This window comes from Polyergus mexicanus, unplaced genomic scaffold (assembly GCF_030449975.1).
Source record: "Polyergus mexicanus isolate NDT 795.1 unplaced genomic scaffold, iyPolMexi1.0 SCAF_2, whole genome shotgun sequence".
Lineage (NCBI taxonomy): Eukaryota > Metazoa > Arthropoda > Insecta > Hymenoptera > Formicidae > Polyergus > Polyergus mexicanus.
This window is the reverse complement of record NW_027223322.1, coordinates 9,632,200-9,655,408: the sequence shown is the minus strand read 5'-3', so window position 1 is coordinate 9,655,408 and position 23,209 is coordinate 9,632,200. Positions and strand designations below refer to the sequence as shown.

General features: G+C 35.2%; 2 protein-coding genes across 3 annotated transcripts in view; one reads left to right on the top strand and one right to left on the bottom strand.

Moving 5' to 3' along the window:
- LOC138944840 (neural cell adhesion molecule 2) overlaps positions 1 to 20,452 on the top strand; it is a 198,749-nt gene extending 178,297 nt beyond the window's left edge. For both annotated transcript variants that reach the window (XM_070315898.1, XM_070315900.1), the window contains exons 6-14: positions 1,912 to 2,063; positions 7,763 to 7,907; positions 8,042 to 8,172; positions 9,087 to 9,246; positions 10,370 to 10,663; positions 13,380 to 13,688; positions 15,100 to 15,426; positions 15,828 to 16,018; positions 16,631 to 20,452. In XM_070315898.1, coding sequence (XP_070171999.1) covers positions 1,912 to 2,063; positions 7,763 to 7,907; positions 8,042 to 8,172; positions 9,087 to 9,246; positions 10,370 to 10,663; positions 13,380 to 13,688; positions 15,100 to 15,426; positions 15,828 to 16,018; positions 16,631 to 16,906 — 1,985 coding nt within the window. In that variant the 3' untranslated portion in view covers positions 16,907 to 20,452. The remainder of the gene's footprint in view (positions 1 to 1,911; positions 2,064 to 7,762; positions 7,908 to 8,041; positions 8,173 to 9,086; positions 9,247 to 10,369; positions 10,664 to 13,379; positions 13,689 to 15,099; positions 15,427 to 15,827; positions 16,019 to 16,630) is intronic.
- Positions 19,831 to 22,457, bottom strand: LOC138944841 (uncharacterized). The gene is made up of 7 exons (XM_070315901.1): positions 22,304 to 22,457; positions 21,895 to 21,960; positions 21,499 to 21,600; positions 21,174 to 21,287; positions 20,939 to 21,100; positions 20,594 to 20,762; positions 19,831 to 20,016 (listed from the first exon to the last, which is right to left on the bottom strand). Exons 1-7 carry the CDS (start codon positions 22,376 to 22,378, stop codon positions 19,916 to 19,918), a joined length of 789 nt encoding a protein of 262 aa, XP_070172002.1. The 5' UTR covers positions 22,379 to 22,457; the 3' UTR covers positions 19,831 to 19,915.
- Positions 22,458 to 23,209: the final 752 nt, after the last annotated feature.

The window sequence follows — 23,209 nt, the reverse complement described above, 5'->3', positions numbered from 1 at the left end:
GACGTTCGCAAAATCATCGTTCATGGTCACTTTGCGCTGTTATCGACGATCGCCTTACTCGCGCGTCTATAAATTCTCAGTCACGTAGCGTGCAACCTATACGTGAGTATAGCCGAGTGCAACGGATCCGTAATTTTCTCCCGGGTTCAACGCACTCAGGGCGAAAATGTTTCTTCGCCCATTGACTGGAAAATTCAGAGGACGGAGCGCGACGTTTCGCGCGTGAATACATAGAGTAACGAGTATTTAACTTAAACTTCTGTCGATACTTGCGCTTATTCGATATCTATTCCATTCGATATATCTTCATCCTCGGGAGCCAATATCGCCGTAACTTTTAAAACTTATAAAGATTTTTGAAATACATACACATTTAATATTTTCATTCCACGAGATATGAAGCGGAGAGTAAAACTATAATAATTTTAAATAGTAACTGGGGAAAGATGAGGAAAGAGGATTAAATATTAAAGGCATCGATCTGACTATAATATTGAGCAGAAATTTCGATGCCAAAACTATTCAGGATCGAAAACGAAGTGTGGATGCTTTGATAGAGTGTTCATCGACACACACACACACGCACACACACACCTTACACACCTACATCTTACGTAAAACTGACGATAATTTTCCGAATAACTTCAATTCCTCGTGCACGGCGAAGTACGCGCCGATGATATATTGCTTTATAACAAAGAGGATTTATCAATGTCAATTTGGCGTGCAGGAAGGTACGCGTCTTGCGGCTAGCGACCCGCTATAACGAAGAAACGAGCGGCAGTCGAGGGCAGCCGGGCGGTTAATTTTACTCGCGCCGCTATCGCGGGGACATTAGAACAACGAGTGGGGTTAATTAATTGCGGACCTTTTTTAATTTGTCTTGCTGGACGTCGGGATTACCGCAAAATTTTTAAATCGATACATCCAGAAGTCGAGAAGTAAAAGCGTACATTGAAGATACTTTGTTGAAATGTGGAAGAGGAAGAAGAAGGAAAAGAAAGAAAGAAGGACAGAAAAAAGGCATTTTTGGAGAAAAATTTATTTAACTCAAAAAAGAATATTTGTTTTAGAGAAACTTTGCAGATGAAAAAAAATATTTATCGTATATTATGAAGAATTATTGATTATTCTTTAGCTTCATATATTTTGGTATATGAATTTGTACGGTGATTTTTAAAGTTTGGAAAGAATCCGTGAACGCTCATTGCTAAGTCATCTTGAAAAACATTTGAATCATCCTGGAAAAGAGCGTGCAAGATGGGACGCAAGATTAATTGTCTCCGCTCTAAATTAAGTTATTCACTTTGTTATAGTACTTGAGCTATCGCGCAGCAAGATACATGGCGCGTGATAAAGTAGTAAGAGAGCGGAAAAGAGAGAGCGCGGGCGGTAGGATTAATGAGGAGAGGGAGAGTTTATGATCCCACGCTTAAAATTCGTCATACCAAGTATATGACTGCAAAGGGATGTGCAGGTAAGAATACCTGAGAAGACTTTCGAATTCGGCGCGCATCTTACCTATACTACAGTATTTTCTATCTGGATAAATTTATTATTCCCCTATTCATTTTAATATAATATAGCTATATTTATATAACCGAAATTCATAATTATATTGCTACCTGAAGTATCTCTCGTTTGGAATTTAAAATAAATAAAGCTAATATAAATATTTGACAATGTCCATTAAATTGAATAGAAGAGAGCATTGAAAAGATTCTAATAAAGTCCGACGAAATGCGAAATCAAAAGACTATTTTATTATACACATAACAATGATTTAACATAAAATATATCATATATACATCATTTTATAAAATATTTTAATATCCTTTGTGAAGATTTATAAAAGGATAAGGAGAGACGCATCAAGCACATTATTCAACTAGTGAATTAAATAATTTTCAGTCAACCCTTTGGAAGTGAAGATAGCTCGTGCGAACCAGCCGCTGTCGGCGGGTAAGAAGTATGACTTGGTCTGCACAACTTCCGGCTCCAGGCCACCGGCCGGCATCACCTGGTGGAGAAACGGTCAGCGTTTAGTGGATTCCAAGGAGAATGTAAGTGCGTCCCTAGATGAAACAATTTTCATCCCCGTGCGAACATATATTTTACCTGGCTTTATTCCCCGACCGCGCATAAAGTCACTCTTGTCTTAAATAAGAGACACGTCCCTTAAATGATAACCTGAGGTGTCTCTTGTCAACCATATTCTTTTTCAAGGAGAGTGCTTTATTATTAAATTTCTAAAATCTATTTAACTTTGTTGAATAAACTAAAGTAAATGACATAAAGGTTTTCATAAACTAAATAATTAACTTTCTAAAACATAATAATACGAAAGATATATTGTATCTCTTTAAAAATTTCCTGCGCAGATACTATTTTATTATTAGTTATAATAACGCGTTGATGTGTTGTGGTAATTTTATTATTTTAAATTATGTGAACGCGTGAGAGGGAGAATAAGTACTTTAATAACTAAACTAAATCATAAGCGCCAAGTTAACACAGTTTTTGAATTGCATCTACTTCGTAGTCTTTTTTCTCTAATATGTTAAAAACACATCTATCACTGCTAGAAAGTTTTGTCGCGTGCGTGCCTAAATTTTCAGACTCTTTCTCACACATTCATTACATTTTTCCCCACAGGATTTACGATATACCATAAAAAAAATATCAAAAATTAAATTTATTAATTCTCTTTTTATATCTGATTTAATTTGTAAATTTTTGTTGGTCAAAAAATCTTTAGAAATAAATATAAACATTTATAAATATAAACATTTATACAAATAAATATAAATACAAATACAAATATAAATACAAATAAATATAAACATTTATACAAATTAAAATATGTGTGAAAAACATAAAATTAAATTTTTTTCAATTAAAATTCAAACATTTGCGCGGTCGTATTTCATTGTAGCAATAATATTGGATTAATCTCCGCATTAGTGAAAGACGACAATTAATCTCCTGGATTGTCTCGACTCGTCTAGTTGACATGTGTCTCCTAATTTCATCGCGGTGGAACTGCAATTTCCACGTTCAATTTCCACGGATTAAGCGACGAGCGCAAAAAGGACGATAGGCACGACCAATTACGTGATCAACTGCCGTTTACAGTAGCGTGCACGGTGCAAGGATTACGTTTAATTAATGGGAAATGCAGCTATTCTAAAGAGCTGTAATGTCGGAACATATTCTTGTTAAATTAAAATTAAAAAAGTATCGCGATAGGAGAGAGTAGAGTAAAAAAGATTTAATCAAATTAAACGAAAGATATTTCTTTCTGAAATAATATAACTGATATATTTTCTATTAAAACCGAATTTATTACAGAATTTTCTCGTATATCTATCTTTTGCTTTTTGTTTCATATTTTTTACGTGTTGAAGACTTTTAACAATTTTTAACAGAATAAAATGTTTACGCGCGTGTCAGATATGAAACAAAAGTAGATAATAGATAGATAATTGATAGTATGAGAATCAATTTTCTCAGTTTTAGAGAGAAAAAAATATAACGAGTTGTTGGTATCTTGTAAACACAATCAGAGTACGTTTTGTTCAAAATACGAAACTCTTTTCACATAAATCATATATTCGAATATAACATGTAATTGAAAATAAAATGGGAAGACTAGAAATTATTTTAATACAATATATAACATTGTTGAATCGTACATAATATTCCGATAAAAAAATTATATTTCGTCGTTATGAGATTAATTAACAACGATAATAAAGAAATACCTCACAAATATATTTATACCGATAAATATAATTTTATAAGTAGCTCGAATAATAAATATATCACCGAGATGATATTTGATTTATTAGAGTAGGATCCTCTCATGTGCGCATGTCTTTTCTCTCTTTCTATTTTTTAGTTTCTCTCTCTCTCTCTCTCTCTCTCTTTCGATTCCGATACAATTCATTAATTCATTCAATTTCATTTAGAACGCGCGCGGCAAAATAAATTTCGATTTAACGTAAATCGAACGCGCTCTAACCGGAACGCGGCGTTTCTGTCGCGAGAAACGGATGAAGGTATTTCGTATACAACGCAAACAAACGTCAATAGAAACACGGATTAGCGACGAAATGAAAGAACGTACTTTCGAATAAATTGACCCGTTGTCGGGCGAAATCGAGCATCACTGTTTATTCTACTTCGATTTTCCCCACACTGTCACCTTGATAAAATACACCGGATGGTGCATACGAACGCGCAAACAACGGCATACGCGTCGTATCCGCGTTTTGATCCGCATTTAAGACGACGACGTAAATATTTGCCGGAGAACGGCGGATTAAGGACGCCGACGGCAACGACGATGACGACGACGATGATGACGAAGGGCGAAGGGCTCACGCGCGGGACAGAGAAAATATTGTTTCAAAGTCGATACCCGCCGTTACACGACACGGTATTGTAGATTGTTTCGTTGCTTACGTAAGAAAGTTAAACATAAAAGCGAAAAGGATGGCCGGAAGGGGGAAAATATGGCTGGGAAAGGACCGCTATAATCCACGGTGAAACGTCGACCAGGAGCGAGGGGCTCGTTCCTCTTCTCTCATTCTCTTTCCGTAATCACGCAGTATCTCGGCAAGAGTTTTCGAGCTTCATCCTTCTCGGCTTTGCGTGATTTCGCAACCGCGCGTAAAAGTAGCTACTAGTAGCATACATAATGCCTCTCGCGTAAACGAGCTTCCCACTTCGCAGTATTTTTCTCTGTCGCGTATCGTCGGGAAAATTGTAGCAATTACGTTAATCGATTCGCGACCCCTCCTGGAATGCGCAAACCGGAAATATATTTTTAACGGATAGCGCATCTCATTTCGTAATTATCTTTGCGCGAAACGGCTCCCCGCCGTCGCCATTGGAACGAAATTAGAGCGTGCGGGTCTCCTGCCGTTGATTTATTCCCCCAACAAGACACCAAATTTATTATTCGCGAGCGCACAAACGCGCCTCTGTCCCGCGATTATTTTTTAATCGCGCGACAACGCAAAGCCACGCCGCGCATCCCGCGCAAGATTGAAGGTACACGCATTCCGCTCTCCTCTTGCAAACATCACGGGGAAGTTAAAAAATCGTCCGAGATATTTTGATGGTTCTATGAAATATTGCTTTATTATTCGTTTAAAGAGATGAATAATGTGAGCGATGCATTTTCTCTGGCTACTGCGCTCATAATTTCGGTTTGACACGAAGAATATAATGCGTAGATCCGATTTATTGGACTAAGCGAAATTTGAATCGTTTAATTCACGAATTCACGTAAAATTAAGTTAATTCATAATATATAAACTTTATTTTTCACGAACGCTACAGGATTTTTAAATGAAGCGAAGCTGCAAATGATTTTATCATGAAAGTAACGATATGTTGAATAAAATATAAAATACGATAGCGAGAAATATAAAACTCTCAAATTTTCTACTACACTCATGATTTTTGACAAAGCTGAAAAAGCCTCGCACATGTACCACGATATGAATAAATTATCTAAATTATTGAATTTACTGAAATTTATTTTGAAATTAAATTCGGGATGCGCACGCAAAATATGATTTTTTATATACTTTTATATAATAATAATAACCGCTCATAAAGTGAAGTGCAGAATATATCGAAAAATATATAAATTTTTCGTTTGTGATCCTTTAAAATCTTGGAAACCTCCCAAACTATTTGCTCGGACAAGAGCGAAAAAAAGGAATATTCATGGGAATATACCCAAACAGTCGTATTGATCGATAATTTCAAAATAAAACAAGTTCGTGCGCTTTGTTCTATGTTTTATTCTGTGATCAAAATCGACACTAAACATGAGATTCGTAGTCTTTTACTCGTGTTATTTACTCGCCTCTGTTATCAATCGGCGAACGCGTTTATTTACCGAACTCTAACTGACAAATAACTGATTCACGAAAAAGGTAGCTTTGCCGGTTTTTACTTATCCGCACGCATTCATCCACGCGCTTGTACAAGCCTTTCAATTGTACGGACGGACGAAAATTATTTTCGAATCGTAACAACAAAAGGAGATGATTAATCGGCTACTTAATGTATGTATAACCTAATGGACGTTCGTTATAGCATAAATGGTATCCAATATCCATTTCAGTATTGAGACTTCATATTCAGTAAAAAAAAAATATATCCTTTTATAAACAATTTATCTATTGATTCGCCTTGATTGACGAATATGAAATTGCCGCGGACGATGATATCCACGTATTCAGCTATAAAAGTGGCAATAAAAGAAGAATGGACAAATTTTGAAAATTTTTTAAATTTATTTAATTTATTATGGAATTGTATTTAATGTTCAAAAAAAAATTATTTATCATCTGATTATTTATAGTAGAAAGAAATAATATTGTGTGTGACATATATTCCGCGGGTTGAATTGTTATGCTTTGATTTTAATCTAGCCATTCTATTGTAAAATTGTGTAACATCGAAATTAAAAAATCTATAGAAATTAAGCTTTATTTGCCGCGCTATTCTCTGATTTAAATTATTGTATTTGTCGCCTAACGACGCCTTTACTAAAGTCTCTCGTGGGCCGGTGACACCGCGATAACGATAATTTACGCACAATTACGCGGAACAATGTGCGCGTCCGAGAACTTTATTTTATAGTCGCTTTAAGGAGCTGTACGAGCCGAGGTCGAGCTTGCAGATTGCAAATTGCATTGAGTGCGCGTCCCGATGGTGTAAATCGAATCGGAAGTTCTCGGGCGCGCGACTTTCTGCGTGGAGATGCGCATCTGATCGTTTAGATACGTTTTCGATTTGAAGAATGATCTGAAGAACGAATTTACAGCGTCGAATTAAATGTCAATTTCATCACATTTATAAATAACATAAATTTTTTACCGCTTCTAAATAATTACTTTCTCCTCATTTTTAGTTTATATAAGAAGCAAAATAAAATCTACAATAAAAAAAAATCTTAAAAAATTTGTTAAGTTATTAATTCAAACTTTTAGAACCGAATTTTTATTTTAGATATACTATATTTTTATTTTAATAATGCTATACAAAACAATAAACAACTTTAAAATATCGTTTGAAAAAAGAAATGAAATTTATTTGCGCTCTAAAGATGCTCTAAAGAAATGACTCTTAATAAAAAAATTGAAGGATGAATTACTTTAAAAAGTATATTACCCACATATATGCATTATACTATCTGTATGACTTTAATGAATTTAAGAGTTTCCGCGGATATATATATATAGAATAAAGTTTCTTAATGATGATAGATGTATTATTAAATTAGAAAAAGACAACCGACAATATAAATATAGACAACCTTGAAAAATAGAAAAGCGCAGAATCTCTTATTTATTTTTTGTACACATTTAACACAATTACACAAGTCGTGGAAATAAATCAAAGAAAAACCATTGAATAAATCAGTTACCAGGCAAACCTGATGTAATGACGGTCCGATCTCTAAAAGATAAAAGCTACTTCTTCAAAAAATAGGTCGATCCCTCGAGAAGGATAACGAGAGATTGATCGAGAATTTCGGCTATAGTTAGTGCCGACCCTCCAGATCGAGTGACAGATACGCTTTTAATATATGGGAGCTTGAACGTCATCGACACAACGCAGAAGGTAGATAGGCGGTCTCTCCGATGCTTAAGAAAAAGAGAATAAATGCAGCGAGGAAGGCGCCGGCAGGTCGACGGAATCAATCCCGGTGAACGTTATCATAATGTTGTTACAGACTTCCGCCGATGGGAACACGACCACCAGCGTTTTATCTTTCATAGCGACGAAGGCAGACGCCGGTAGACACTTGTCGTGTCAAGCTGAAAATCGAATCATGGGAACCGCGCCAATAGAGGACGGCTGGATACTCCAGATACAATGTAAGCTTATAAACGGCGACGGTTCCTGCGTTCTTTCCCTTCGGAAATCACGCGCGCGCGCGCGATGTTCTTTCCTTATTTATTCAGACGAATCCGATTGATTTTGACGATTTATCGAAAGTCGTGATTCGCAGACACGCCGGAGACGCAGATCCAGCTCGGCACATCACTGAAGCCCAACGATATACGCGAGGGCACGGATGTATATTTCGACTGCCTCATACAGGCCGAACCCTCGGTTTACAAGGTGGAATGGCGGCATCAGGTGAGTGAGAATATAGTTTTAATCAGAACAATATATTCGGTTCGTTATTTTATAGACGAGTATCCAGTATGTCTTGGTGTTCGAACTAAATTCGATATAATGGAGAAAAAGAAATATATATAACTCTCTAAATTATTGCAAAAATAAAATTATCTTAAAGTAAGATGTACAACAAACGCTATTTTCCGAATCATGAGCTGTATTAGACATTCTTTAAAAAATAAGATAAATCAAAAATTTTCGATTATGAAAATTTATTCAAAGTTTTACTTGGTTAATTAAATTTTAGATAAACAATTCAAATTATTGCAGTATTCTCAGAATGGAATTCGTCAAGATTATATCGGTTTATCGATAAATATTTTTATTTATCGTGAAATATCTTGGAGAAGAGATTTTCTGAAAAACGAGATGTTTGTACGTCGCGTTACGAGAATATTATCTTACGTGTATCTTCTCATCCTGAATTGTTGCGATTATCATTAATCAATCTTGAAGATACGCAACAATGTTTGTCGCGAGTAATTCGTCCATAACCCACGCCCGGGAAGTTCTAAAACCCGAGTGTCGTAAACAGATTGAGATCTCTCGCCGGCTAACAAGCTCGATTATACCCGTACTCACTCGTGAGAGCACCAACTTACGTTAAGACCGAATACAAACTTCGGCGCTCGAAGCATCAAACTTTTATAATAACTTCTCGTCACCCGAGCCGCCAGCACTCCCGTATTCCCTCGCTTCTGATGAGGGAGATTGTATGGAGGCTAGATCCTCGTTTACGTACAAACACAAACGCGTCGGAATGCGTGCACACACGCGGAAAATAATTCTCCTATCCCGGGGAAGCGGAGACTGGCGGTTTAATGTTTAATCTATCGGCGAGAGAGGCCGTCAATTATCGTGTTTTTTTCCAGAGCAAGGCACTCCATCACAACATCACGCAAGGTATTATAATCAGCAACCAGAGCCTGGTGCTGCAGGGGGTCGATCGCAAAAGCGCCGGCAATTACACGTGCGTGGGATATAATACCGAGGGGGACGGCGAGAGCTCGCCCTTTTATCTCAACGTGATGTGTATGTATCGCAGCATTCGCTAGTAGTAAGATACTGAATAGGTCAGACGCTTCGATGACACAATTTTACTCATACATATACATATATATATGAGAAGTATTCAAAGTAATTTTGAATATATATATGTATATATCTAGAGTTTTCTAGTTGAATTATTTAATATTTTTTTCCAAAATTAATTATGTACAATAATTTTAACAATTAATAAACAAAAAAAAAAAAAGAATATCATCCGAGGCTTTTCAATTTTTTTCACGTATAGAAACATATAATTGGATTTTCATGGATTGTTGTACAAATTGTTAAAGTATTACTAGAATTCCCTTTGGTGATAAATAAACGATTTTTCGGATTATTTATCACGCTAAGAACGTAAATGGTAACGTGACAACGATATGGACAGCGTAATGAAAAACAGATACGCTTCGTTCAGCCGGCTTTAATTAATAATGGATTATAACACGTAAAAATTCGGTACCCCCGTAAATTTCCACCGTGAAATTTTAATTCCGGGTTTACGTACATACGTCTGAATGTCCCTCGTGAATTGCGCGTGTAACCAGTTCATCCGTTTGTGCGCGCAGATTATCGGATGCGATATCGAAATATTTCACGAATCGTAACAGTTTTACTAATCAATGTTTGAATTGATTCGTGAGCGAGAACCGATTCGCTATGGAACATAATATAGCAAAGTTACTCCCACGTATTTAACATCGAAATTAAAATATCTATGGAAATTAAGCTTTATTCGTTTAAAAGAGCGGCAGAGAATATATCTGTTTTCACGAGAATATTTCAAGAAATACAATATGTGTATGTGTGGCCCTGAATCAACAAGATATTAAATTTTAATAATTTTTAACTTTTTTCCGTAATATTTTTAACACATTGGCTCTAAATTTGCTAGAAAATCTGTCAATGGTTGAAACGAAAATAATAATCAAATTATTTTCTTATCGGACTTTTATGTGCGAAAAACTTAATAAATCACTAAATGTCCGTCAAATCCTAATATATTTTGCAATAACATAAAAAAAACGGACTCTGCATAGAACATAGATATCGTTCGCATCCGGTGTTCTAATTATTTGTCGATACCATTCGATTTTCGTGTCTACAGTCGCTCCCACGTGCAAGCCGAATCAGACCAAAGTTCACGGCGTGGCAAAACAGGAGAAAGCGAATATATCCTGTCAAGTGGATGCAAATCCACCGGAAGTGCAATTCAAATGGACTTTCAATAACTCCGCCGAGAGTATCGACGTTGCGGCAGGTCACATAGTACGAGCCGGTACATCCTCTATCGTCTCGTACACACCAATGACAGAATTAGATTATGGTACGCTACTCTGCTGGGCCAGCAATCATATCGGCCAACAACAAGTGCCCTGCGTCTATCACATTATACCAGCTGGTAAAGTATTTTCTCATTCCTATCCGTATTGTGATATTGACGAAAATGTGAACAGACGTTACAAAATTGGTTACTCAATATGCAGCATGAATTTTTAATCAAGAAGATTAATCGTTACGACTCAATCACGACGTGACGTAATAAAGTTATGCAAATTATTCCAGAATTTTTGTGAACCGAAGAAAAAAATAGAATGAGTGGATATATAAAAAGAATAGAGATTTATTCTAAAAAGAGAAAATTAGTAATAAGGATGAATAATTATAATTTTCTCTGAATTAAAAGATTAAAACTTGTTCTCGGATTTAGAAAATTAAAAAGATTTATATTTGTATCCAAAAAAATAGATTTTTATATTTAATCCGCTTCATTTTCTTAAATTGGTAAAATTAATGATAAATTTAATGCTAATGTGATTTTTATTTGAGAAATTTAATTCTTCCAAAAATTACAACTTTATGCTAATTTAAGATCCAGATTTCTAGTTTCTAAAGTTTCAATTTACGGAATTGAATAACTAATTCAAATCTCAGTATATATGTATAATCGGAAAGAGACAGAATGTGCCATTCCATTAGAATTATACAATTACTTGAAATTTTAAAGTCATGCAATCATAATTAGCTCTAAAATTAATATCGGAATAATGAAATAAATTAACAATGAAGTATCGAAATCGCGAGTTATCTTCAAATATCAGAAGTCTTTGTAATATGTAGATGTATAAAACTTAAATAATACGTAATTACTATAATATGGATATATGTTCTCATTTCGCTAGTATATATTAACATGAACAAAAATTTATTTATTTCTCAAACAAAAATCATTATCACGATAAAACTTGACGCTGCTATTTTTTTATTTAAAACATGAGTTAGCAAACCCAGGCAAGTCTAACGAAGATCCATAACATCGGCATTCCCATTATTCCCAATAATGGTCGTATTTCTGCCGGTTTGGTGGTGCTCGAGTTACCAATTAATCACGATTCGCTATCGGATTGCTTTGATGCAAAGAAAACGCGTATACAAGTCCATACACAAACACGCACATATTCGGAACATAAAAAAGAAAATAGCTTTTACTTTTTACTCTTTCACACTGCAACAAAAAGCTGCGGATTCGACGGGTGCAGATAAAAAGGAGGGAAGGAGGGGAAAGGAGGAAGATAAGAAAGTGGAGGAACCGCGAAATGGGTAGCAGGTGTCCGGCACTGTGATTTTTCAGCAACCATAAACGCGAGAACAACCTCGGCATATTCCCGCTTATTTCCTTTTCTTTATTTCTTCTCTCGCGCGACACAATATGCCGTGTCCCCGTTACCGTCTCGTTGCTGCCCTTTTAGTCAGCTTTTACGAGCCGCAAAGTATACCATCGGCTAATACCTTTGTAGAAAAAACCATGTATACAACCGTGCATCTTTACGGCCGACTCGGTTACAAGTGGCTCTTGTATATGCCAGCTTACCGTCAATCAGATTTACAGAGCAACTATCATGCCCTGATTCGCGAATATACGATATGTTACATAACACTCCCTCGTCTGTATAAGAGACTATACATCATCTTAGTAAGAAAAGAACGTAATATCGAAAGTTAAAGTAAACTTTGGAACACACTGACGCTGAGAAGAGAATCTATTTACATAATTAGACTGCTTATATAATTAGTTTGTTTAAAATGTAGCACACTTTAATAGCGGCGTAAAAAATAGGTATAAACGAACTTTAGAAATGTTGAGGAGAGTTATTGCATAATTAATTTACAACCATTAATGTTAATTCGAGAATTAATTTACTTTTATATTTATTTGTGTATAATTTTTCGACTTTAACAATATTAACAAGACTTTAAAGAATTCTACAAATTTTATTTTTCTACACAATATACAAAAAAATTTATTTTTCATTAACACAATATTTAATAAAAGACAATCAATATATATATATATGTATATATCAAGTTAAATTCATAAAACAATTTTTCTCACTCACATTTTTTTTACATTTCGCAAGATATATTGATTGTCTTTTATTAAATATTGTGTTAATGAAAAATAAATTTTTTTGTATATTGTGTAGAAAAATAAAATTTGTAGAATTCTTTAAAGTCTTATATATATATATATATATATATATATATTAATCATTTTAAAAGGCTTTTCTCATTGTTGACATGCAAATCGAAAGTATCTCAACATGCTAGCATGTTAACATTGCTAACATGTAATCCATTTATTTCTACAATTCACTTTACTAGCGTGATTGAAGTTAAACGAATATTTTAATCCGTTAAAGCTTTAAAATATTTTGTAACAGTTATAATAGTCAAAACATTGAAACGAATTCGTAATCCAGTAGAGATTTATTTTCAAAAAATTTAATACAATTGTATAAAAAGAAATAGTCCGATTTCTAATTTTTACCGATGTAGGATTCAACATTATTACTTTTATTATTTTTTGTTCTATTATCTTATTATTTTTGTTCTATTATTTTTCTTCTATTTTCTCGTTGGCCATCTTATCAATACTCCAATATCTCTGGTATAAAAATATATGTTATTTAGTTACCGAAGGCATACTTGGGAAACTTAAAGATTGTCTCTGCGATATTATCGCTACCTCGTACTCATTATGAGTTCTTATGAACGCGCGAATAGTTTCGTGCGAACGCGGTGCATTTTAAAACGTGAGCGAACCTTATCCGTGACAGGCCGGCCGGACATGGTCCATAATTGCACAACCTCGAACACATCGACCAATTCATTCTCCGTGCGATGCACGGAGGGCTTCAACGGCGGCCTGCCACAATCCTTCCTGCTAGAGGTACGCGAGAGCAACAGCCAGGAGTTGCGTGCCAATATTACGTCGCCAGTGCCGCGTTTCAGCGTCATTCAGCTGGAGTCGGGTGCCCTTTATCAGGCTTGCATTTATGCCTACAACGACAAAGGCCGTAGCGAGGCGATGGTGGTGCAGGCCGGCACTCTGAGGCTACCGGAGAAACAATTGACGTCTGAGTCGGGTAAGTGCGCAAATATTCCTGTTTCCTTCCCTTGAAGGACTAACGGACGCTGATATCCTCGCACCAGAAATCGAATATCACATATGATATCGAAAGCTACATATCAGTTCTGATACATGTAGCGTTATTCACAAGTGATACTCGTTTAATGCTCGTGTAAAAATTTCTGCAAAATTCGCTGTAATTTTAACAACTCCAAAGCCTTCGATATCTTTTGAACGAAGCTTCGATACTCGGTTTGCTTAAAAGTTCCAAGGAAGTTACTGATTCGGGGGCCATCATTCTATCTGATGTATCTTACACGAGTAGTTCTCAAACTTGCTTGCTTGTGACATAAAATTCATATCATGAGAGGTCGTGCGATCGCATTTTGAAAAATTGAAAATTGATATAGCTAAAAAGAAAATCAATTTAAGTAATACGAAAAAATAAAATTAAGTACGAACGTTAATTTAATACGAAAAAATAAAATTAAATTTAAGGACAGTGTAAAATTCAATTGGCTTTATAAAATTATGTTTAATAGACGAAATTTTCAATAATATTATATTGCGAAACTTATCGAAAACAATAAACTAAATATGAAGGTATATAATTTTAATTTTTAAAGTTTTTCTGGCTTCTTTTAAGTCTTCTAAAAACTTTTTGCCAGTCGTAACGTTTTTCTTCCTATGATATGACATATATATATATATATGCTGGATATTACGACGATGTACATAATCTCGAAAGGTTTACATGAAATCTGAGTAATTACGGAAAAATTTCGTCGATCATACAGCACAGATGATGAGTCGCCGCCAATTGACCGGATTGATGAAAAGCCATCGAGTCAATATTAATTCGTCGAGTGAGCCGCGTAAAAAGCTTTTGGCGCTTTTATGATCGCGCGAAAAATCGGATCAGAAATTGGCGATTTAATACGGTCGGACAATTTTCCCCTTGTTTGCTCGATGCGACTGTTATCGTAATTTTTCATCTACCAAAGGTTGTTGAGAGATCTCGCGTTTTATATTTCTATTAAAATATAATATATATTGTATGCGCTATATTTATTCAAATCGCATTTTAACAAAATACATGATCGAATCAAGCATGACTCTTGTAATTTCGAACACCTTCCATTATATTTTTTATTCTCTCGTAAAAGCTGCGCCATGCATGATATTTTATTATGTAGCACCATCTATGCTTTTATTAATATTCATCGTATCACATAAAATCCGTTAAAAATTTAATGCCATGTCAAGATCTTAAAGTGCTTTTAAAAGCATTTTTATCAGAACGAATTATTCATGTCACGATTGAAAGCTGTTTAAAATTATTATATAAATTTATCGCGTACGTCTACAAGCAATTATACGGCGATATCGGTTCTTTCCAATTACGTTTTACTATTTTGACATTGCAGAACGACCAAGACAGAACATCCGGCTGACACCGATGTTGAGCGTGATGATCGGCGTGGTGACGGCCCTCATCATCGTCGCGATCATAGTGATGGTCGTCTTACGATTCCAGCACACGCACGTGGAGGAACAAAACAAGTCGCAGATGGAGGATCACGCGAAGCAGACGAAGACCGTTCCTATACAAAGGGAGCTACGATTCCGAGAGGGATGCAGTCTGCTCGCGGATGAGAAACATCCCAGTAGTCCGTTCAGGAAGCTCGACACCAGCGGTGATCTTAGCGAGAGCGATGAAAAGAATCCGGATATCATTCCACAGCAAATCACCGGTTTGTATCTTTGCGATTTGCTAATTATAATTCTGTATTAATTCTGGCAAAATTAAGGGAGCGAAGCCGAAATTATATTGAAAAATCTAAATTTTTTATCCTCTTTGTAATTCATCAAGAAGAGAATATATAAAACAAAAAATGATTACGATAATATATGTATTTAAAAAGGTATGTAAATATAATTTATATACAAATTCTAAGTATTCATAAACATTTTCTTCGTGATTGAAAGAAACTCTTGCCGAGGGAGCGCCTCGCTCCTTTACGCGCTTGTAAATTTTTTTTGAAACTTCCTCTTAGTTCGTATTTACATACACATACGCATATGAGTAAAAAACTCATAAAACTCTAGGACGAAATTTCTGATTATAAAACACTCGTGCTCGTTTTCTCTATAGGCGACGAACCGTCGGAATATTTGAGAAAGAGACGTCTGGTATCAACGATCGAGACATCACCATCGAGGAGCCTTTTGGAACACTCAACGGTGACTTCCATCAGCGGTCACAGCAGTTACATCGGCTACTGTACAATTCGCAACGGCATGCCGCTGCACGAATTCTCAAACTTGTCGACGAAGCACAAAAGCGTGAGTTCCCTTCAAGGTTCAATGACACATAAACGTTATGCAAATATTCCGTAAATGTTTAACGAAATAATAGAGTAGAGCTTATATTAATAACAATCAGTATACGTTAGTTTACCGTTGGAACAATTCAAACGATGTGCATCACGTGTGTGTTCGTGTATGTGGTTCGGAATTAAATAAAATAATTAAGTAGAATATCAATGATACCGTGATGTGGAACGTAACTGATAGTATTTCTTAACTGAGAATGAGAGATCTCTCTCTCTCCCCCCCCCCTCTTTCTCTCTCTCTCTCTCTATTGCTTACTTATCGTGAATCTAACAATTATCGCATTTATCTATTATCGCTATTACCACTATTAATATTATTATTCCTTTTTCATTCATTTACTTCATTCATATTATAATTACACTCGTACACACTCACTCTGCTTAATATTGTTCTTATATATTGATAATTTCTTGTTATTGTTATTCTTTTGTCTTGCATTTACGCACTTGAGGGGATTTATCCCAGAGCGCTCAATAAATGAAGCTTTCTCTCTCTCTCTCTCAAGTAATTATGTTACTTCGCGCGATCGATTGATCTACGAAAATTACGAGCGCATTTCAGTTTCAGCCGCTGGTGGGCGATGTCTACGAGAGTGGCGTTTGCACCCTGCCGAGGCAACACTGGCCCAGCCAGAGCATACAATCGATGACAATGAGTCCTCCGATGCTGTACGCTGGTCTGGGTGTCGTCACCAGGACCTGCCCGAGCAGCAGTGCGCTCCTAACGAAGGATTGTGAGACGCGGATGCCCGGCCAATGCTGTCTAACAGTTCAGTCGCAGAAGGACGCGACGATAGGTACGCCGATAGTAATGGCCAAGAGGGAGAGCTCCGTGTGACCCTACACCCACCACGGGGCCTGCACTTGCAGCGTGAGCGAACTGCTATGAATCGCGCCGTTTGTCAATCACGAGATAGTTGTGAGTCCCGAACGACACAAGAACATCTAAAGGATGTTTATAGAATATTATTAGAATGTCTTTATGCGCTAAGATTGGAATGTCTTTTGAAGGGCCGAATAGTTATTCTTAGACTTCTAAAGAACGATTGAGACATCTAAGATGTTTATTATTACCTAGATCCGAAAATTAACTCTCCGAAAAAAAAAAAAAAAAAAACTTTGGAAGATTCGTAAGAAATGTCTTTTAAACTGGGACATTTTTCAAACGTCTGTGCTGTTCGGGACGCTTCGGGCGTACGAGCCGGTTCGAGTTCGACGGATTTACGTTTCCATTCCGACAAAGCGTCACGAATTTGCGCCTCTCTGTTGAATCAAGTGCCCTTTTTACACTGAAGAACGACGAACCGGCTGCTCCGCCGGCTTTTCTCATCTCGTGCGTAGCTGCGTGACCGTGCCCCGGTGGAACCTCGACGAGCTTCTGCGGTGTGCTAGAGTGAGTTTACGATGTGTGCACGCACAAGCGAGAGAGAAAAAGCTTACCGTGCACACTCTTGTATATACCTCGAGACGCGGAGATATTTTGTACGAGTCGCGTATATTAACGGTTTATTCCCACTTTTACTATGAACACAACACTGTACAATTTGTCTAGTCGATGTAAGTATAAATATGTATATGCGTTAAGTCGGGAGGCATCGGACTAGAATAATGTACACTGAGAGGGATGATCAACGCATCATTATGCCATCGCGTCATCGTCCCGCGCGCGTTATAATTATTTATAACGTTGACAATGCGGAAACGGAAAGAGAATCGGGAAGAGTTGTGTCAGAGACATATCGTTTGTATCTCTATCGATGAGAATCAAAACGTACGAAAATTAGTGGCGGAGTAGCGAGACAAAAGAAAGGAAGAGGAAAAAGGAATAGATCAATATCCTCATCGCGCTTTTCCGTCTCAGTTTGCAGTATTCTGAATTATACGGTAAAATCAAGTATCTCTTGTACAATGTATAAAGTAACGACTTCCTTCGAAGTAAATGTACTGAGTATGATGAACGTTGTTTTTCAAAGTCTTGAATCTTATTCTATAGAGAGAGGGACGCGTTCCGGATTACGGACGCGTTCTTTCGTAACATGTGGTAATCGCGATAGCACTTCTAACTTACTGCCTGTTTCGACGCTTGTGAATCTTGTTGGTACTTCGTTCAGCAGAGGCTACCGCTCTTAGCCTCTTTGTATTATATAGCTTTAAAAAGAAAAAAGGGGTCACCAAGAAGAGGGCCTCGTCATATCCTCCGTACAATACTGAGATATTCTCGTCATCGATTGGAGTGATTCAAGGCACGTTTCGCGAAAGGTAAAATAATGAGAACTGAATGTGTAGCTTGATATCGAGCAGTCGACTGCTGGACGGTGAGTTTAATAAGCTATAATATTTTACGCGAGACGCGCGCACGTAGAAGAATCTCACCTTTTTGCAAGAAGTGATAACCCGTTTTGCTTCGATCTGTACAGATTGATTATTGCGTACAGGTTTACGCTTCCTCGATTGATGCGACGATCCTGCTGCGACTGCAAGGATTCACGTGAGGAATAGAATGTATTTTATTCTATATATGGCTGTGTGCGTAATGCGAGAGAGAGAAAGAAAGAAAATATCTTTCTAATAATCTTTTGATGTTCGCTATATTTAAATAAGATCGATGCGCTAGTATATATGTATATCGTTCTAGAATTCGACAATGTAATCGTAAAATTGATCTATCGACGGAATGATTGCTATATTGCATTTTTTTTTTCTGCCATTATAGCGGACAGCATTCCAGAAAAATAGGGCAAAGATTTTTTAGATAAAATTATTTTTTAAGTACATTTCGAGAGTGGGAAAATGTATTTTTATTTAAAAAATCACATTATATTCTTTTTATATTTAAATTATAAAATCATCTCATCTATCTAGTAGCAAAATTAGAATGATTAAATAGAATCTCAATTTTATTTCGATGCGGCGATGTTATAAATGAAGTCAAAGTTTCGTTGAAGCAACTCCCTATTTGTCTATCAGATAGAAACTTCGCATAAATTGACCATAAACGGAATGTAGGTTGTGACTATTTGCAGTCGCGTCGTCGTGTTTCAGTCTGTTATATATGCATACAAATAACTATGCAGAAGAGACGGTCCTACATGAATGAAGCATAGCATTCGTATGCGTTTCCAAAGGAAATGACGGACGATGATCGGGAATACTTAGAATTACTTGATGTACAAGAAACGAGACCAGTAAAATCACGCTAAACGAACCGTAATGCCTCGAGAAATTCTAAGCAAAGATTGTTTTCTCGATTGTTTAGGCGTTACGTTACGTCATTTCCGAGAGATCATTAAAAATTAGACAAATCGTTGATTATTATTATTATTATTATTATTATTATTGCCATTAATGGAATTGATGTCGAAGTATTGTGAGTGTACATTATCGAAGAGAATTTTAGTAAACGTTGAAATGCGCAGCCCATTATACATTCACCCCCGTTCCCTCGTTCCCCTCTCCCCTTGTTATAACTTTTGCACACATAATAATTGTAATTGTGTATACAGTAAAAAAAAAACGCTGTAACCAAAGAAGTTCTACAATCCGATGAGAGAAAAACGTCACGAAAACGAACCGTACAATAAAACCTGGATTCAGAATGCCAAAGTTTCTATTCTATATTCGTGTGTGTCTGTGCGTGCATGCGTGTGTGTAATCACTACACGCGCACTATATTATAAAATCATGTAAACTTTATAAATAATATCAATTTTTTCCAACAGAAGATAACAACATGTTTAAAAATATTTATTAATCACATTTTATTTGTTATATTTTACACAAAGAAAAAAATAATTCATCATATTTTTTTCTTACATTGTATTAGTGAGAGTTGACTTCCGGAGTACGTTTATTTTTCGCTGTTCGGATGACACGAAATCTTTCGACGATCATGTTCGTCGAATACGTCGCGTGGCATGATATCGCAAGGCGGTGGCCATACATTATTATCTATAAAATGATCAAACGATATTGTCAGTCCTCCCAGCACTGAAAGATACACATATGTGTCAAGATATCTCTCGATCGCACATGAATCACGAAGATAATTTTAACGAAGACACGATAGTTTGACTGACGCGTGCCGCTTGCCCTCGGCCTCATTTCCGCGTGTGTAACTTAAATATCGATTAAAAATAAAACACAAGGAGAAATCGTTTTTTTAGAATAAGAATGCGTTGCATTAACTGCCTGTATGTCACAATAAAGAGACCGGATCTGACCAGCTGCCATTTGTGCGAGACAACACATTAAAATTTGTATATGTACTTAGTTTAGGACTGTCTCCGACACACACGAGTCTCATGTACCCCTACACCAGAGAATGTTTTTTTGATATTGTAAATATTCTGAAATAAATAATCGTTTTTATTCACGTGGCGATGCGCATTACTGTGCCCTTTCTGCGATCCTTTCAAAAATGAATAACGATAAAATCGTCACTAATGTGAAACATTAATATTAATGCATTAATATTAGATTTACTGCTATTCGAAACTCCTTTAAAATAGACATATATTATTTTTACCGTCCCAAAACGCGCTAGGTGACATGTCGGAATGCATTTGCAGATATTCCTCGATAGTTTTTAAAACAGGCGAGTTTACGCTCAAGAGAAACTCGAGGACCGTACTTTCGGGCAAGTTTCGGGCCGCCTTGTCTCCCAAATTCCGTAGCACGTTTTGAACGTTGATCAACTGTAAAATCGAATAAAGTTATGTCGCAAAATAAAATGGAAAAGATTCTTAGCTTTATTCAATATCAGACTCGGAAGCACTTCAAACAATTCTTTGAAGCTTCGTTAAAGCCCCGTTTGTGCTAGCTAAGAGAATATTTTATAGATCCCTTAGTTTTCTTCTACATTTCTACAAACCTTTTTGTCCAAACTTTTCTTCGCTACATATTCGCACAACGTGTACATCTTCATTAAGCAATTTGAAACCTGATTTTGAATATCGTCCAATGTGTGGCCTTCTGATATCCCTATTAAAGTAGGCGGTATCGTATAAAAGTGGCACCAGCTCGCGAAAAATCTCTGAAAGCGTGATATATATTTCGCGCGAACACTTTTATATAAATATATATACATCGTAAATCGGGTCACTGACTTGATGAACGTGATGATACGAAGGCAATGGAATCGCTTTCCCAAATTTGCATTCATTGTTCTCCGTAGTAACGTACATAAGCTTGTAATGTTTATAAATAATGTCTTCCCACGCCTTATTAAGAAAATAAATTTCTATCTTATTTCCATTTATCACTCTTTACGAGCAAATAATTGAATAGATGGCACAAATAAAAATTGTAATTTTAAATTAATAAATTTGCAAATTTTACGGTTCAACTAATATAATAATTTATTTTAATATTTTAATATTATATAGTATTGTGAACATATAATATAGAAATATTGAATGTGAGTTCAAATACCTCTAATAAGTGTATATAATATTTCGGATAAATAAGAAATAGTCCTGTGATAGGCATATCACTGTAATCCATTTGTAAATCGTGTATAATATCTTCCATTCTCTGTAAAATATGATAAATTATAAAAAAAATTAATATTATTATTATTATTATTATTATTATTTATATTAATTATAATTGATATCAGAGACCTTGAGTCAAAGAATTAATATTAAAATATTATCTCTTTACGTAATGCAAATCCAGAATTATCTTTAAATTATTTTACTCAATTATTCTCGTTGAATTTTAGTCAATATATTTTAAAGTTTAATAAAAATTGTTTACACAGATTATTGTATTTACAATTGCAAAATTTTGAATTATAAAATATGATTTATAGTAGTACGCGCTTACTTTCTGCAAAACTTCATGAGTTCCATAATACTTCCCGAGGTACACAACTCGTGTAACGTAAGTATTCTGAAAAATTAACGATATGCTACATGTAAAAATTAGGGGGCAAATCAGAAAATTATGAATTTTAATGTTATACTTTTTTAATGTATAATATATAAATCTTTTCTGTGTGTGTATGTGTATTATATTAAATTTATATTATATTTACAACAAACGCGCGAATACCTAAGTTTTATTTATGTAAATCCATTTGAAAAAAAAATTTTAACGTGCAGATTTTTTTTCTTGTGTTTTATTACACGTTTTGATATTATTACTATAAAAATTTAATACAATTTTAAATTTAGAAATTTAGAAATTTAGAAATTTCTAATTGCAAATAGCAAAATATTAAAACGATACTTACACAACCTGCAGCATGAAGATTGTATTGTATCACATCTAAAGCACTTTTTCTTACTGGTTCGGTTATATCAGTCATTAGTTTCTTGCATATTAATTACAAGATATTGATGATATTAATTATATGATATATTATTATTAATTTTGGAAATTCACAAAATTCGTTATCTACGTAAAAACAGAAAATCACAGTTTAATTTCTTTTCAGCTGCATTTTCGATATAATTTTAATATGCAATGTGAAACAACATAATGGCAGTGTGAATAAGTAATCTGAATACATCAAAAAAGTCCTTTATCGATATGAATGTTTGCTTTGAAGCAACGTCATTTACGTCATTTATGCAAGTTTCATATATGCAACCATAAATAGTCGTTTCAAGTTTATAATATATGTATAAAAACACATGTATACAATATGTATATATGTACGTATGTATATAGGGTGAAGCAGTTATATTGAGACACCTAAATATCTAAAACATAAAGCAAGATAGAAAGAAATGTTTCAGACAATTGTTGTTTGGTTTTAAGGGGGTCATAAGATGGTGCCAGTTTGACCTTGGGTGGAGGCGTTTCGGAGATTTCAATGTCAATCTTGTTTTATCTTCTTTACATCAATTGATGTCTCTTATTTTTTGAGCTTAAAATATTAAGGTAACATTATTAAAAAATTAATAATTTTATGAGATATTTCATAGTTTATGTAAAATTATTTCGAAGTAAAGTAATAAAATAATGTATAAAATATCTCGTAAACTATTAAACTTTTGGCCATCATACCTCTATAACTTTTTATGCAGAATATTGCAAGGAATCGATTTATGTAAAAAAATTGGGGTGTTTCCATTTAAAAAAACAAGATTGACATTGAAATCTCCGAAGTACCTCCATACAAGGTCAAACTAAT

Coding starts and splice junctions, on each gene's coding strand:
- LOC138944841 (XM_070315901.1), bottom strand. CDS start 22,378: ATGACTGATATAACCGAACCAGTAAGAAAAAGTGCTTTAGATGTGATA. Junction 21,601..21,894: donor CTCATGAAGTTTTGCAGAAA/GTAAGCGCGTAC, acceptor CATATTTTACAG/AGAATGGAAGATATTATACA. Junction 21,101..21,173: donor CGTATCATCACGTTCATCAA/GTCAGTGACCCG, acceptor TCACGCTTTCAG/AGATTTTTCGCGAGCTGGTG.